Here is a 16,327-nt window from a genome sequence, read left to right as displayed (position 1 = left end):
CCCGCGATCTTCCGATACATGCGATACATTTTAAACATATTTTGGTATACACCTGGGCGTACCTTGTCCATTTCATCTTTTCAATGTCCATGAAATATTCGCATTGACATTTAATCACCTTTGTTTTTTTTTTCGTTGACGACTATACGAGGGTAAAGTATGATCACTTTTGCTGGGAGGTCCAAATCCAGGTTGGGCGGGGGGGGTTGGGGGGGGGGGTGTAAATCCGCTAGGATACCGTTCTGAATAGCGTGAAGCACTTGCGATGAAATTGTCACCGAAGTGGAAATTCTAACGAGAAAAACACCATAAGACATTAAATTTTGTATACAGAAAGTGTCCTTGCAAAGTTTCGACACTTTGCACGAGGATTCGCAAAGATATGTGCTTGTTCATAAGCATACCAGGTAGCGTTTAGTAAATTGAATGGTCCACCGTTTTAATAGCATAATATTTTCTCACCTAAAGGATATATTCCAAAGGATCTCTCCTCAAACGTCAAAGTTCTGCCATGGGTTCCACAAAATGACATCTTGGCCCATAAGAGCACCAAAGCCTTTATATCGCACACAGGTCGCAACAGCTTATATGAAGCAGCATTCTATGGTGTACCACTGGTTTGTGTGCCACTTTTTGCTGACCAATACAGTAACTGCGTGCAGGCTCGATCGGTTGGTATGGCAGTAAGTGTTGATATAAAGAATGTGACTAGCGATGAAATATACCATTCAATAAGGAGAGTTTTGGAAGAACCAAGGTAAATTCATTGATAGATTAACTTTATTAAACACTGAATAATTAGTACGGGACAAGAATAGGGAATGCGTCAGAAATCAATGGATTCCTGCATGTCTAGCAAGTGTTCTGTTGCTTGATGGTACAATAATTTTTAAAAGGGTGCTAAAACGAGCAGCCACAACGCCGGGGGAATTCCTCGCCATCCTTCTTGCGACTTCTTTGCATTCACACGGCCTAAGACTTTTTCTTGCTTAGTTTTTGCACGGGTTTGTCTGTGAAGACACCACGTCAAAAAGGCCTTTTGAAGAACACAGTCACGTGACCTTGTCAGTCATGAAAATAGGGGGCTAGTGCAATATGATTGACAGAAACGAAAGGAGCATGATGAGATTAGTAAGGTTGTCAATTTTGAGACTAGTGATGCTTACATGTGATATTTTATCGTGGTTTGAAAAGTTTAAAGAATTCGAAAGGAAAAAGTTGCTCGGTTGGCAAGGCTTACCATCCAGCATACAAATCCTTTATTTTTTTCCAACTTTCAAGCCACTATAAAATATCACAGCTTTTTATTTTTTCATAGGGCAGAATGCATGGACATCATTAATTATTCATAATCAGCGAAGCGGCAAATTTGAACGCGAGCGCGCCCACAATTAGAGAATAAAGGGCCAAAATCGGCCCAGTAGCGTTGATAAAACTCGTTTCTCTTATTTTAAAAAGTAAATATCTTCCAATGCACGCGCGGATTTTTGAAGATGAATGTTGTATCTACATTTTAAGGCTAAAACGAAGAAGATTGAGCAAGCATAAGGCATGTTCTTTTGCACTTGAAAATACAGTAAAATTGGCCTTTTTTCGTATGGAAGCCGTTTTTGAAAGCGAATTTCTAAAAATCTTTACTGAATTTTTAAAATGCACGCACGGAATATAAAACTTTTATCTTTTCTTTACAAGAATCCGGTTAAAGTTTTAAGATTGGTGAACGGGAACCACTGTTCTTTTCGGTTTGAAAACTACTAGTTGCATTTGCGTTTGAAAATGGCGCGTTTCAACCGAGTAGGCTATTGTTTTAAGCCTTCGATTGAATAACAATAGTTTCCAAGAGAAAAACAATACCTATTGAAAGCAGGCACTCAAGTGGAAAATGTTTTACACTTCGCGCGAATTTTAAAACTGAACCAAGTGCACCAGCTGACTCATTCGAATCGCCGACCGCAATGGAGACCTTTGAAATCGTTAGTGATCGGGAGCTCTTTTCAGAGCTCTTTGACAACCCGATCAATCCGCTACTAATCAATATGGTTCCTCCATTCGTTGACGAGAACAACCCGATGTTTTACCTCCAAATAAACGGCGAAGCAGTGTTAAAATGGCGAGATGTTTACGGACGTCCACGGACAGTGTTCGACCTGCTTCAACGGAGCATCTTGCCGCTTGGATATGGGTTGAAACCGTCTGAGATAAGTGATTTCCAATTTTAAGATCTTTTCACGTGCGCGCGATTTTTAGCATTTAGAACGTTGCCCGTAAAAGAAGACTTAAATTGTTTCAGCAAGTTTTGTCAGCTATTTTGCCGCTTGCGCGATCGGATCGGGGTCCGGACTTTCGAAGGCTTCTATAAGCTCCGGGGGTAGGTGAGCTTTGGGTTCCCATGTGTTTTCGCTGGCGCAGTATCCTAACCACTTGACCATGAAGAGAGGTTTGCCATTTCGGAACTTCTTGGCAACTATGCGTTCAGCTTGATAAACAAGCATAATACTAATCGCTGCGATTTGATCAGTGATCGAACCACTTCTTTTGTCCGCGCGTTTAAAGCATGCTTGCATTTAGCAATCATTATTTAAATTCACTCACCGGCTGTTCTGGATACACGAAAGTTTAAAAGCATCCTAAGACCGAACAAATAGGTTGTTAATAGTTCGTTTTCGCTAATTCGCTTCCGCGCGTAAACTGCAGGCAGTGGAAGAATTTTTTTTTATTTACGACACAATTGTCTTGCTCGCGCGCGCAGACCCGGGGCGCAGAAACAATGAAAATTAGTGTTACAACGAAACCTCCTTAAGGCAAATGCAAATCCATTACGCGAAAATTAGTTAATGCGTGGATGTTTGACTTTTGCGAAACGAACAAAAAATACACGCGTGCAGCATGTGAGTTGATACGATATTTAAATAACAAAAGCTCGTTGAGCTCGGTGAAACAAAGAGAGGAACAAAAGGCGGCAAGTTCATTGTTTAGTTTGCCGCCTCATCATGAGATAATGAATATGGTCGCGCGTTCTTAGCAACCAATGAAAAAAGCTCATTCGAAGCATCTATGAATATTAACAAGCGTCATGACAGACCTATACACTTCTCCCAACTGTAAGTAAATGTCCTGAGAACAATAGGCATTTCTCGCTATGTATTTTTTTATTTTTATTTTTTTTTGCAATTAAAATTTTATTTAGAAACATACATTACAATCTCTCCTTACTGATCGTGCTAAAATACTTACAGTCCTTACTTACACTACAATATATTACATTATCTTTTGAAATATACAATGCAAGTCACTTCCGAGGTTAAAGTTTTCAGTTTTAATATTTTCGAGGTTTCGAGAAGGAGCTAGTCTCTTTCTGTATTGGTTCTAATTAATAAATATTTTTTAGCTTATATTTAACGAGTAATTTCTCAATAAACTCATGAACGGATATGGCTTTGCTATTAATTTTGTTAGCATATATGTATTCGCGCATAGCTAAGGTGGTGTAGTTAAATTTCTTTTCTATACGTGGATCCCATATGCTAGAGAAGTAGCCAAACAAGACTTCCTCAGTGGTGGGAAAGATCTGACATAGGTTTGTTTGGTTAAACCATTGAACAACCCTTTGCACAAAAGTCTTTGTGAAAGGACATTCCATGAATGTATGCTCGATGGAACCACAATAAAGGCATTCGTCGTCAGACCTGATACCAAATCTGAATAATTCTTTGTAAGAATCTGAATAAATCTGAATAATTCTTTGTTTGGCAACCATTTTCCACTACCACATATTTGTTTGATTGACAATTTTACGTGACCGTGTTCTACAAAGGGCCTATTAGTACGATTATTATTTTTACTAAATGGACAGCAGAATGGATTGACTGCGTTGGAATAAAGATGCCTTAAGAAACTAAGTAAGATTTTTCAATTCAATATGTAAGGCTCATTTTTTTCAGTTTATCAGGAAATGGTTTTTTCATCGACTATTTTCATATTAACTTAAACATTTTTTTTTGTTTTTACACATGTCTGCACTTAAATATCGAACGGTCTTGAACCGTAAGTATCTATTTTCCTTATATTTGTGTATAACTTTCCCTTTCAGCTTCAAGGGTAACGCTACTCGCATCTCGCTATTGTTGCGTGACAGTCCGCGTACTCCCATCCAGCAAGCCGCTGACTGGATTGAATATGTCCACAGACACAAAGGAGCCAAGCATCTCAGACCAGAAGTGCACAATCTCTATTGGTACCAATATAATCTCTTAGATGTACTTGTATTTCTTGCAACTTCATTTATTGCATTCTGCGTCGCAATTAGATTGTTGTATAAGATTGCTGCCAAGCTAGCAACGCTTCGCCATAACTCGAACCAAGAATGAGAACTACTGACATTAAATGGAAACCTTAAAGACTGTTACTAAACCAAAAGTACATTGCCAAACAAAGGTAAGTTAGGTAGGTAATAATGCGTGTTGGAAATCGAAGATGCTCTTCGTTGCAATTTATTTTGGCTTGAAGGGCCCAAAAGTGTTATGTTTTAGTTTATCATTAACTATTTGGAAAAGCTGATTTTTCGAGCGTGCACAAAATGAGCATTTTGCTGCCAAAAGAGTAAAAGCTCGTAATATTTCGAAGCCAGAATAAAAATTGCTTCTATAAAATGGAAAACGACTATAAGTCAAGACTGTTTGTCCGAGCTTTTTGTTCCGTCAAGGGGCTACCCTTCAATTTTGTTACAGCGTTTAATTTACCTTTATCAACTTCAGATATTTTTCAAACTGCCCCAACGATTTCCCGGTCCTATTTATACTTCACGATGAAGGAAGGCACCGTGTGAGTAAAGTGTTTTGCCCAGGGCCCAGGTTTTTTTTTATTGATTTATATTGTGCTTAAAAACAAAAACAAAAAAAAAAACAAAAAAAAAAGGAGAAAAAGAAAAGAAACAACAAAGAATAACAAAATACTGAAAATTAAAAGAAAATTGTAACAACTCAAAAACAAATCCTAGATTTACATATATCACAATGCGTACACTCTCGTAACAATATTTTTAAAATATCACACTACGTTAACGTAAGTAATTAGTTTCTCCCATTTCTTAAGATGTTTGTCTAATCTGTTATTTTCCCTAGCAATATGAAGTTCAATACTATATATACGTCGAGCTCTTGCAATAAAACCTGAGCGATTTGGCAAGTTCTTTTGTCTCCTCATAGAATAGATATAATGTTTACCCAACAATAACATATGGTTAATTATAGTAAAGTCATCTGCACTGTTAAATTTCCCAAAAATTAAGTCTGTCTCTTACATTGTATCAATGCGGATGCCATTATCTCTTAGCCAGGACAACACAGATTTCCAGAATTCGGAAGATTTTGCACAGAAGAAAAGTTAGGGCCCAGTTGTTTAAGAGCGGTCATCTACATTTTCCACCTTAAGTATTTTGGACCCCCAGAATGAATTTCCTCAAACTTTCTCAGAAGAAAGGTCCAGATGAGTGATTCACATAAATATAATTTTGAGCTCCATCCGATTTATGTTTTAGCAGCAGTGGATGAATTTCGGTTTTGGGGCTCTCAGAAGGGTTTTACTGGCAATTTTTCGACACTTTTTAAACAACTCGTCGCAAAAAGAAAACCAAATGAGACCAAATATTCAGTCCTAATTCAATAGAAAGGAATGCGTGCTATTTATTACTGGGTTGGTTTTGGATTTTGACAAAATTTGAATTTTTTACAATTTTTTTTCTTTACCCCATTTAAACTTAAGTTCGAAGCTTCGAAAAAATGGCCAAGTTTGAACGAAAATACCGCCAATGATACATAATTTGACTTCACAAACCTACACTCAAGCGAAAGAGCAATGTCTCCGCTTTAAATATATATGCAATAAAATTTTGGAGCAGTTAAAAGTACGAATTGAGAGAAGTAAAAATTCAAACAGTACTTTTGTAAACAAACGCCGCCTTCGCGAAATTACCCAACCAACGGAAAAAATGATACGCAGAGAAAAAATTAATACAGTCCACTTACCTGCCAGATTATCAATGAGTGTAGGTAGCTTAACACTTCAAGTTCCATTCTCGGAAGTACAGAAGCACATTTTCGAGGAATTAGTACGGAATTTTCACTTTCAGCTCCGAGTCAGCATGAAGCCTTTGGAAATATCAGTGCGAAAATTGAATTGTCGGCTGTCGAATACAAGTAAGTCGCCGTTTGTTAGAAATTAGACACCTCTTTGATAACTGAAAGGCCAAGAATGCAATCAATTTTTACCAAACACTTACCTTCAAAGTACGGTTAACGACAACAATCAGTAGAATTTGCCTAGGAAGGCAAGGGTAGACGAATTTTTCCCTTCGTCTCAATTTCTAAAAACGTTGCTGCTACACAGTGTGCATTACGAGTCGTATCCGCAAGGTGACACCGAGTTTGTGGTGGAAACGTAACAAAATTGCACGATATTTGCCACAAACTATAAAGTGGGTTTGATTTCAGACTTTTGGGGTTATATTTTTAAATAGTTGAACCAGAAACGATGTTTTTTTAACAAACTAAATTAGCTACTTTAATAATACAATAAACACACCGACAGCTTTGCCTTATTTCAAGTTTATTGCTTCAACGATAATCCGGAGTTCATAATCACATGAAATGTGCATCCCAAATATGAACCAGGGGACTGCCCGGCAAAATTATGAATCTATTGCTTGGTTCCCATGCCACTGGCTTTATTATCCCGAACACAATGGATTGCATTCCTAAAATAAGGAATTAAAAGGTAATTGTAAGTGTTCATTAAGCAATCCAGTGATAAACATGCAGTCCCACCTGCTAAATACTTCAGTACTTGCAATATTCTTTAATTCCACTTGTATTTTTTTATGATAACACTGATAGTGAAGCTTTGATGATGGCTGCGTTACGTTGTGCCTTTATTTGCAATTTTTTTTTCTCCTCTTTCACTTTGCTAAACAATTAAGCAATGACAAGCTTAAAAACGTTATCCTAGCTATAACCTAGTCCACAAACAATACTTGAAAGTAGCAATCTAGTGATACTGTTTACTTAGGAAAGAGATCTAGCTAGAGTAAGAAGTTTATCAACTGGAGACCCGTAAATTCTCTGTTTTTACTACATTAGTTAGGCATTTAGGGATGTCTTGATTTTAACTCTTCAGGTTGACGAACCCTGTATCTAACATCTCCCCCACAGAGATTAAAACAATAGAATCAGATTAAGCAAAAGTCACTTACATGCACAGTAACCACACGTTTTTTGGCATTTTGAGTACACGGATGAATCCCAACAATCGTTCCGACTGCGCATGCATACATTGGAGTTCATTTCATCCTTGCATACTGAAATGAGACAATTATCAAAGCATGTGACTACTCTACTTGAACTATATTTGGTGATTACATGGATTTTGGCAATTAATTACAAACGTCTGTGTTTGAACTGTCTGATCTGCGTTATTTATATCAAGGCATGTGGCAAACCAAGAAAGGGGGTCCATCTCTAAAAGCGAGCTTCACTTAAATTTCCGGTGTCATATAATAAAACGAGATTATTAAAACAGAGACCTGTGTTGGATAAATCTAGTCACGATTGTGGCAGGTTTAATAACATCAAACACAACGATCTATGTAAAAGCTAGAAATAAGTAACTGATAAAAATTAAACGTGGAGCAACAAAAAACTGCCAAACTGCTTAAACGAATACGACAAGTATGAAAATGAAGCAAAATGAAATAGCAATAATAACCCGTTAGTAGGTGAATGGGTGATTTTGTCCTTATCAATGGCAAAGGAGAGAAAGAAGAATAGTAGACGTAATATACCCTCGAAACAACGCCCCAAATCTCATTGGTTAGATTCTTAGCGTACCTGGTTCAACCTTACGTAACCGATTATCATGTGAGTTCCATGCCTTGACATAAATTACATAACATCTGGCCATAATGTCTGGTTTTAACACCGCCTTTCACCTTATTCACTAATATCACAGGATCTATCCCAGCCTACTGCAACGAACATTCAAGTATGCACCATCCCTTGACAGGAATTTCAGCATGCCAGGTCAAAATGTCTGCTTATTTAGTATGACGGGTCAAAATGTCTGCTTATTCAGTATGCCGGGTCAGAATGTCTGCTCAGTTATTCATTTTTTTTTTCTTCAATCATTTGTCATTTAGATTTGTCTGCCTAGTATTGACGCAGTCCTATCGTTAACAAAATGTAAAAAAAAAAAAAACAACAACAACAACAACTACATCCAGAGAAATTGCTTATGTACTAAACACATTATGAATCGGTAACCTCATACATATATTCACTTTATTTATTATGTTTTTTTTTTTTTTGTCAGCTGGAAAGCACTTTTAATGTTATATGGCTGAGACGGCTCTTTTTTCCCACAAAACACTATCTGGTGGATTAAGGAACAAACGATTACAACAGCAGCAGAAACCTTACCTCCGTCATAATCTCCATCACCGGCATCTTTAATTGGAAATAAAAATAAAATAATCAGGCGGTGTTTATACGTGTATCCACTATTAGTTAGTGCTTTTAGTAACTTTCCATTTTTTTTTCTCTTTCAAACTACAAAATTCCAAAACATTTTGACATTCTCATAATAAGAAGAAACATAAAACATTCAGAACAAGTAGGCCACAAGAAATGTAATAGTATATTATATCTGATGTTAAAAAGAATAGGGACAGTGATCTTTTCAACAGAATCACAAGTGACACTGGCCATGTATTAAATCAGGGCTTGCTTTCACCCAAACGTTACAGAGCTCTTAGAGAAAGGGGCCACGACTTCATATTCTCTAAAGTAAAAACGGAACGATTCAGGGCTTTTGTAAATAGATGTATTTTTAAATTTATTTCTTAAAATCTTTCTTGTAATACATATGATATGTTTTCTTTTTCTAGTTTAGCTTTTTTAGCCACACGTATGTTGTGACTGATTTTTTTATTAAGACTTCTAATAAAGACTTCTAAGATTCTAAAACAAACACTTTTATGGAAAATATAGATAAAATGATATTGAAAATCTCATCGAGTTATTTACTCATTATGTTGTGAATGTATTAATGGTAGCCTGCATGGTTATGGTCATTCTCTGTTGTAAGTACAAAGGTGGGCATATATGCTATTTTGTGATACCAAGAAGCAAGATGAAGTTGAAGGGTCAAAGCTGCATAACAATTGGGCTTTTGTTCGATTGTGCTAGTAAACATAGCATTTTAAAGAGATTTACCAAACCTAACAGCGGAGCTCCACGATAATTTACTTTGCCCTTCATTTATATATCTGAATTCACTTAACATCGACATAAAAAATGAGCCCGCGATCCAACAGAAAACCCATTTCCGGTCAGCAGTCAAAAACATGACCTCGATGAGATATACACCTAAGACCACGATATGGTCACGTGATACTGGTCAGCGGACACCTTCTGTGGATTTTTTATGGCTATGGGGCTCCGCTCAGCGGCCCTGTAGAACTCCGCTGTCATGCCTCTGGCAGTGCTCCTAATTTTGGTAAATTTTTTTGAAGGCAGAATTATGCTAGTTTCTTTAAATTATGCTTCCTACGATCAAAATTATGCTACTTGGTTTTTAAGCAAGATAAAGACAGAACAGTCGAAAAAGCCAGAATATAATAACAGTGCGTAATTTAGATGGAAGTAAAAATTATGCTCTGCTTACTAAATTATGCCATAAATTATGCTAGCACAATCATAATCAGTATGAGGAAACACAGAGAAATTACATACTTGCAATTTGCTGATTAATCCAGTTGATGAAATTGCTTACACGAGCGTACATGGTGTAGTTATCAGTGTGACATTTCTTGCTACCAGTCCAAGATGCAATACCACGAAGAACCCAACGCCCTCCTTCCTCGCAAACTAGAGGGCCTCCACTTAATTTAAGTAAAGAAAATAAAAGTGAATTTAAAACAAATGGGCCAATGGCATAAGCTTTTGACTGCAGAAATAAAGGCTTCAATTACTTTATGGGAAAAAATTTAGTTCGGATTAGAAGAGGAGAAATACCAAGTGGACAGACATGGTGTTGGCATGGAAGAAGGGTATTTGTACGTAATTTTAGGCAATTTCGGCACTGACCAACCGGTAATAGAATAACCTGAAACATAATAATAACGGATTTAAACTGTAGAATAATTTAAATGAAACACAGAAAGGCCAAAAGGGGACATGGATGGTCAATCTTCGAGAAGATTAAGGCAATTTTCGATTTTCTCGAAAATCATCCTTGTTTGCTATGTGGCAGTGATTTTGCCAATAAATGATTTTTGCTCTGCCAATTAAAAGTTTTAAAATTTAATTTCTTGAAATACCGTGATCTAACTCCCTTGATAGTCTACATATAGGTCTGAATTTATCACAATCATGTTATCCTCATTTTATTAGTTGTGAAAGCATTTCGGTCCTCGAATCTTTTATCTAGCATACATTACAGTTATCTACGAATGAATTTTGCAAAATGCAGTTGCAGGTCAAGGTTTTGTTAGAGAATGCTACAGTTGCAATTACAGATATACTTTTAGCTCATGCAGAGTTGCAAGTGCACCTGTAATTGGGAATGTACGGTTGCAGATGCATATGTTTGCGACTCCAAATGCAGTTGCAGATTCTAATATGAAAAAAAAAATTAAATACAAACAGCAACTGTGAGAAGAAATTGACAGCTTCTCTAGTAGTTAACAACTATTCACCAAAGTGCACGTGGAGGAGCCAAGTGGGGATATGTACAGAACTTCCAAACGGTGAGGTAGATTTCCACCCTTAGCATCCGACACTGAGGTGAATAGTTGTTTTAGTATACAGCTAATTCGAGAAAGGTTGTCAGAAAAGAGCACAAATGTGCACGCGACAAGACCGAAAGGTGTTCTGGTTAATTACCTGAATTTTGCATTGGCTTATAGGAAATGTTAAAGTTTATTTTTCCTCGTGAAGAATTTGTTTTTCCTCTCAGAATGCTTTTTATGTAGCATTACTTTAAATGTGACATGTCTTTGAGTTTTCAAAATTCTCTTAAAATTCAACGTGGCTAAATTACCTTGTTTCCACTTGTCTGAAGAAAAAGAAAACATGAAATTTGCGTTTGTCATGTCACCATCTTATTAGTATTCAGCACGTCAGTGGAGTAGCTTTCTACTTCTATAGCCATACTACCTTTTGGTCTTATCGTGAGCACTGTTGTGCTTTTTTCGACAACCTTTCTCACTTATTCCTGCAACAATTAGAGTTTTCTCGCACGCGTTGCTCGGCACACACCAAAAACACTGTTTTGGTTTATACGAAAAAGAAAATATGCCATTGATTATAGAAGACTCATTTACGGAAAACTTGTTTTAGTACCTATCTCCGTAACATCCCACGCTCCCCCTTTCCTCCAATGCAAACCATAGTTGGATCGTGCACCTCCAAGTTTGAGTCGGCTTCGGCTTTCTTCGCGCAAGTCCTGGAGTCCATAATGGGAACATTGGCTTGTTTAAGGTATTTAGGATATTTGGCTGTTCCCCAGATGTTGAACCTTTCTGTTCCCCACCCTGGGAGTAAATTAAAACTGGTGTCACTCCGTACAATCGATAGCAGTTATTGTATACAAAATTAATCAAAATCAAATGTTTCCGTTAAAGGCGAGGTTTTCTGCCATATTTCGAGAACCACATTGCTGTAAATCCGGGTATAGCTGATCTATATGAGATAGTTTGTAACTGAGATCTTGTAATAGGGTAAGCATGCCCGTCTTTCGAATTGAAGTTTCTTTAAAGCCAAAATGCATTGCTCGTAGTGTTCACTGCTCAAAAGTAGGTTATGTCTGATCCCTATTTCTCTTGCAATGGGGAAGCATTTTGACGTATAAATACTTTACTGGTTTATAGTCAACATTTTTCAGCCATATCACAAGGGCTGGATGAAAAAGAATACCAACATTTAGGAAGTTGTAAACTATTGCGACCTCGATGTCACTTTCTAGGATTGATACTTATTCATCGTATATGTTGAGTGCATCCGAACCCCAATAAACACCCGCCAAGCAAATGATGCCATTGATGTCACAGGTTATAGTGATTGAAGAAATGATTCAAACCTGTAATCCAGCATTTTGTTCCTGGCGAGACACGTGACCCAGATCTAGGGAAACAAATGGTACCCACTTTGCGATCGAGTTTTACTGGTACGGCAAGCCTCAAGAGAGCAACGTCATTTCTGAAGTGTGAATTGCTGTAACCCGCATGCATGATGATCCTGTTAACGCGATACACAACTCCATCTTTCTCGATATGGTGCGCTCCTGAAAATTAAGTTTATCATTCTTAAAATAATTATTTATAGATAAATGCACTACCATTGCGTTATCACCATGTGTGGTGATGACAAGACGCGTAAGGAATTACAGTAATAACTTCAACTCGGATAACTCGAATCTGCTAACGTGCTCAAACTAACTTCCATTTCCCTTGGATATGACCCGACTTTTAACCCTCTGACGTACAAGCAAACCCATACCCCCACCATCGTACAAGAGGGGGGGGGGATGGAACCCCTCCCCGGAGTTTTCGTTACATTAAGGCGTAGGGAGATTATTTTGCACGGAGAAGAAAGTCCTTAGCTTTCTCTACAAAATGACATATTTTTAATTGGTTGTGACGTAATATGACTTTTCAGTCATTTTTTCTCGGTTAACTCGAACTCGGATAACTCGAAAAACCCGCTTTAACTCGAACTAAATTTTGTTTTCCTTGATCAAGATTTAGCTTGAATTTACTAACTCGATTATTAACTCGATCCTCTTTGTGAAGCAGGTCGCTAGTTCGACTTGTTTTCTTTTCGACTTATTTTTTTTTAATTTCTACATAGTCAATGTCCTGAATATCTATCAAATAAGTTGATACGTGTGAGTGTGACAAATCGGTGTGAACCTCGCGTTGTAGTCACATCACGCTTCCATTGTTTTTTTTAATTATTGTATTTTTTTTTTTAATTATTGTAAGTTATAATTTAATTATTTAGCGGCGGGAGAGCACAGGTTTACCAGTCTATAACTGTAAAGTGTTTTCCCTCGTAAAATAAATTTACTTATTTACGGCATTCTTACCCGCCACAAGAGTGTACATATGTGGATCATTCTCGTTCTCTACGCAGTGTGCTGCTGTGATGGCCCATCTGGGATTGATCAGGGACGCCCCACAACTGTGATAATTCTTCACTCTGAGTGACAGTTGCCAAGGCCATGAATTTGGGGTTGCTGTTGAGCCCCCTACAATTCTGGCCCCTGGACGTTGTCCGCATTGGGCTGTAACAGAGATGATAACAATGCATTCGATATCGTTAACGAGAATAACGAAATTGTTTTGATTGTTTTTCCTATACATTAACAACCACACTGAAATAAATGTGCCTACTTGAATAGGTTTTAAATACTAAATGATTTCGATCACGGTTTAAGGATTTGTGCAAGTCTCCTTTCATTATGCACTTACTTTCAATTTTTTTCAGATAGGAAAAAAAATAACTGAATTAAATCGATAAAAGAAACCATAAAGAAAGTGTAATGAACGATGACAAGAAAATGGAATGGTTCTTTATTGCCAATAACGTCAAAAACAAACTCCTTTCAAAAGCTCACAACGAAAAACTTCTGAAAAATAGAAAAGAACGAAGATTGACTTAATTTAGCAAAAACATGAAATAATTACTTGATATTAGGTTAATCAACCTTACCTTGAGAAAAGACTGGTCCAAGTACAAAGAAGACAAATGCAACTAAAAGAAACATTATGGTGTTTCAGTCGAGTCCACTATAAAACTGAATGAACAATCACTAAAAGAGACTCATATATCTCGAAGCCACATTAATCAGCTGCCACCCATCTGCTTTTTAAGGTTATGTATGTTAAAATTAGACAAATAGAGTGCAAAAGCTGTGTAATTACTCATTAAATTGGCTTTATGAAAAAAATCATCATATTAAATATTTTACTTAGGGAATGAACAAAAAAAAAAATACCCTGAGGGTCAATAAAATAATTATCTACGGTTTATTGAATAAATAGAACGAAGCTTGATAGAAAGCTGTATGTATTTATTTTCCATATTAGAAGATGCAACGCACACAAAAATGGAATGGTTATATTTCGCGGGACTAAATTTTCGCGATTTGGCCAAAAATGCGTTTAAGATATAAAAATTACAATAAAAAACGTTAAGAATAAATTTTCGCGGGTCTTTAATTCGCGATTTCTTGAAAATCGTAAAATTAATTAAATTAAGTAACAATACGGGGTTTAAAGAACGCAAGGGCATATATTTAATTTCTTCTTCTTTAATAATTGATCAAAGGAAAAGTTCTAACAATAAACAAATATGTCCTAACTGTGAGCAATTGTTTGGCCTTTTTTTTCCTTTTATTTGCTTTTTTTTTATTTTGTTTAAGTTGAACGAGGATTTAGAAAAGACAACGATTTAATAACAAGCAACCTTGGCAATGTACACAAAACTAAATTAAATTAGACACAGGTTACACAGCTTGCAAAGAGTCAAGACTTCAAAAAAATGTTTCCGCTTTTCACTTGTTTAGGGAGAAATACTGGTGAGGAAAACAATATTTCTTTGTTTCTTAACTGCTGAAAGCGAGGTCCTGCAAACGGGTTTTTTTTTCTTAAAAAACATTTATGTAACGCGTTTACTTTTTACATCTCTTTTTCAAACGAAGTTCATAGGACAAAACTATTGAGGTTAGAAGCATGGTACTTCAAGTATGCAAAATGTTATTTCCTGATCAAAATTTAGGGCCTCCAATATGTGTAGCCATCGGATACAATATCTATTTACTTGAAGCAAAAAAAAAAAAATGAAAACTCTTTGAATTATTTGTTAGACCACAGGTAGGTGCACACATCGGTCAAACGTCGCGCGCGTGTGAAGTTCCTGTGCAAATCCCGCCAAAATTATCCATACAAAGGCTTAAGGAGGCTCGATGTACTTTTTTTTAGCCGAAGGGTGGTTGTTTTGAAAGTTAAAATTATCTAGGAAGCCAATGTTCGATTTTTGCCAAAATACACCATAATGATCAAATATGACCAAAATCAATTTTTTACCCGTCACTTAGCCACAAAGGTTACCATAGCAACGATTGACGTTTTCTTTTGTTCTCAAACAAGCTTGTTTTTCTCGAATCTAGATTGACTCTTGGTGTTTATTTTTTGATATGTTAAAATTTAGTAGATTGACTAACTGTTGACAAAATTTTAGAAAAATCTGTAAGAGCGTTTTCAAGTAAATGAAGAATGAAATTTTCAGAAAAACCCGTTTTAACATAAAATAGACGCTTTTAAATTGTTTTGTATTATTTGAGCGCAGTTACTCCCACTGCAATATAAATACTTACACCATCAAAGACCATTAACTAAAAGCGAAAGTGTTTTTGCTTATTTTTTTTTAAAATATATCGACTGCCAATTGTAGGAAATTATAAGAAAATAACAACAACTTCATACTTGATTTCCTCTAAAACGCTCTTACAGATTTTCCTAAAATTTTGTGTACAGGTAGTCAATCTACTATACTTGAACATATCAAAAAATGAATACCAAGAGTCAATCTAGTTTTCGAGAAAATCAAGCTTGTTTGAGAACAAAAGAAAACGTCAGTGGTTGCTATGGTAACCTTTGTGATTAAGTGACAGGTAGAAAATTAATATTTGGTCATATTTGATCATTATGGTGTATTTGAGAAAAAATCGAACATTGGCTTCCTAGATAATTTTAATTTTCAAAACAACCACCCTTCGGCTAAAAAATTTACATCGAGCCTCCTTAAATTTCCCGAAGGCTTTCGCGTTAGAGCCAAAAGTTAACGCCGTTCCTGAAAATTTAAGGTTTATACGCAGCTTACAGATTGGAAATTTGATAACTTATCTCAATTGAGTTTCCCAGCTTGAAATTTTCTTTCACCGTACTATTTCTATAACAATTTCCTACAAAAGCTTGCACATTTTCGAGTCAAATTCTTAGAAAAAAGTTCGAGGCGCCGAAAACCGGACGTGACGTCATTTTTGCGTTTGACTACTGTGAAGGGTACAGGTAGATGTAGGTAAGACAGCGGGTAATCTCCGTCAAGCGGTAGTGCAAGCAAAAATGACCTGGCAGTGCGTTCCATAAAATGGTTATTAAGCATATCTGGTCTTTATTACATTATTTTAACCTATAGCATTTCCCCCTTACATTTTACATTTTATTCTTAAAAAAACAACATAAACACAGCCACAGCTTTTCACATATCAAGTT

The 16,327-nt window shown here is 36.4% G+C and overlaps 1 protein-coding gene across 1 annotated transcript in view; it reads right to left on the bottom strand.

Moving 5' to 3' along the window:
* The window catches only part of LOC144664245 (transmembrane protease serine 9-like), a 21,481-nt gene extending 7,663 nt beyond the window's left edge, over positions 1 to 13,818 (bottom strand). Inside the window, exons 1-8 of the mRNA XM_078525349.1 lie at positions 13,764 to 13,818; positions 13,138 to 13,335; positions 12,197 to 12,333; positions 11,394 to 11,496; positions 11,092 to 11,106; positions 10,065 to 10,155; positions 9,783 to 9,931; positions 8,469 to 8,495 (exon numbers count right to left, since the gene is read on the bottom strand). Of these exons, the coding sequence (XP_078381475.1) occupies positions 8,469 to 8,495; positions 9,783 to 9,931; positions 10,065 to 10,155; positions 11,092 to 11,106; positions 11,394 to 11,496; positions 12,197 to 12,333; positions 13,138 to 13,335; positions 13,764 to 13,818 (775 nt within the window). The remainder of the gene's footprint in view (positions 1 to 8,468; positions 8,496 to 9,782; positions 9,932 to 10,064; positions 10,156 to 11,091; positions 11,107 to 11,393; positions 11,497 to 12,196; positions 12,334 to 13,137; positions 13,336 to 13,763) is intronic.
* Between the last annotated feature and the right edge of the window lie 2,509 nt (positions 13,819 to 16,327).

The sequence above is a fragment of the Oculina patagonica genome, chromosome 8 (genome assembly GCF_052425735.1).
Source record: "Oculina patagonica isolate OP01 chromosome 8, crgOcupat, whole genome shotgun sequence".
NCBI classification, from domain to species: domain Eukaryota; kingdom Metazoa; phylum Cnidaria; class Anthozoa; order Scleractinia; family Oculinidae; genus Oculina; species Oculina patagonica.
Note: the sequence above shows the minus strand (reverse complement) of the source record. Positions and strands in the feature narration are given on the sequence as shown.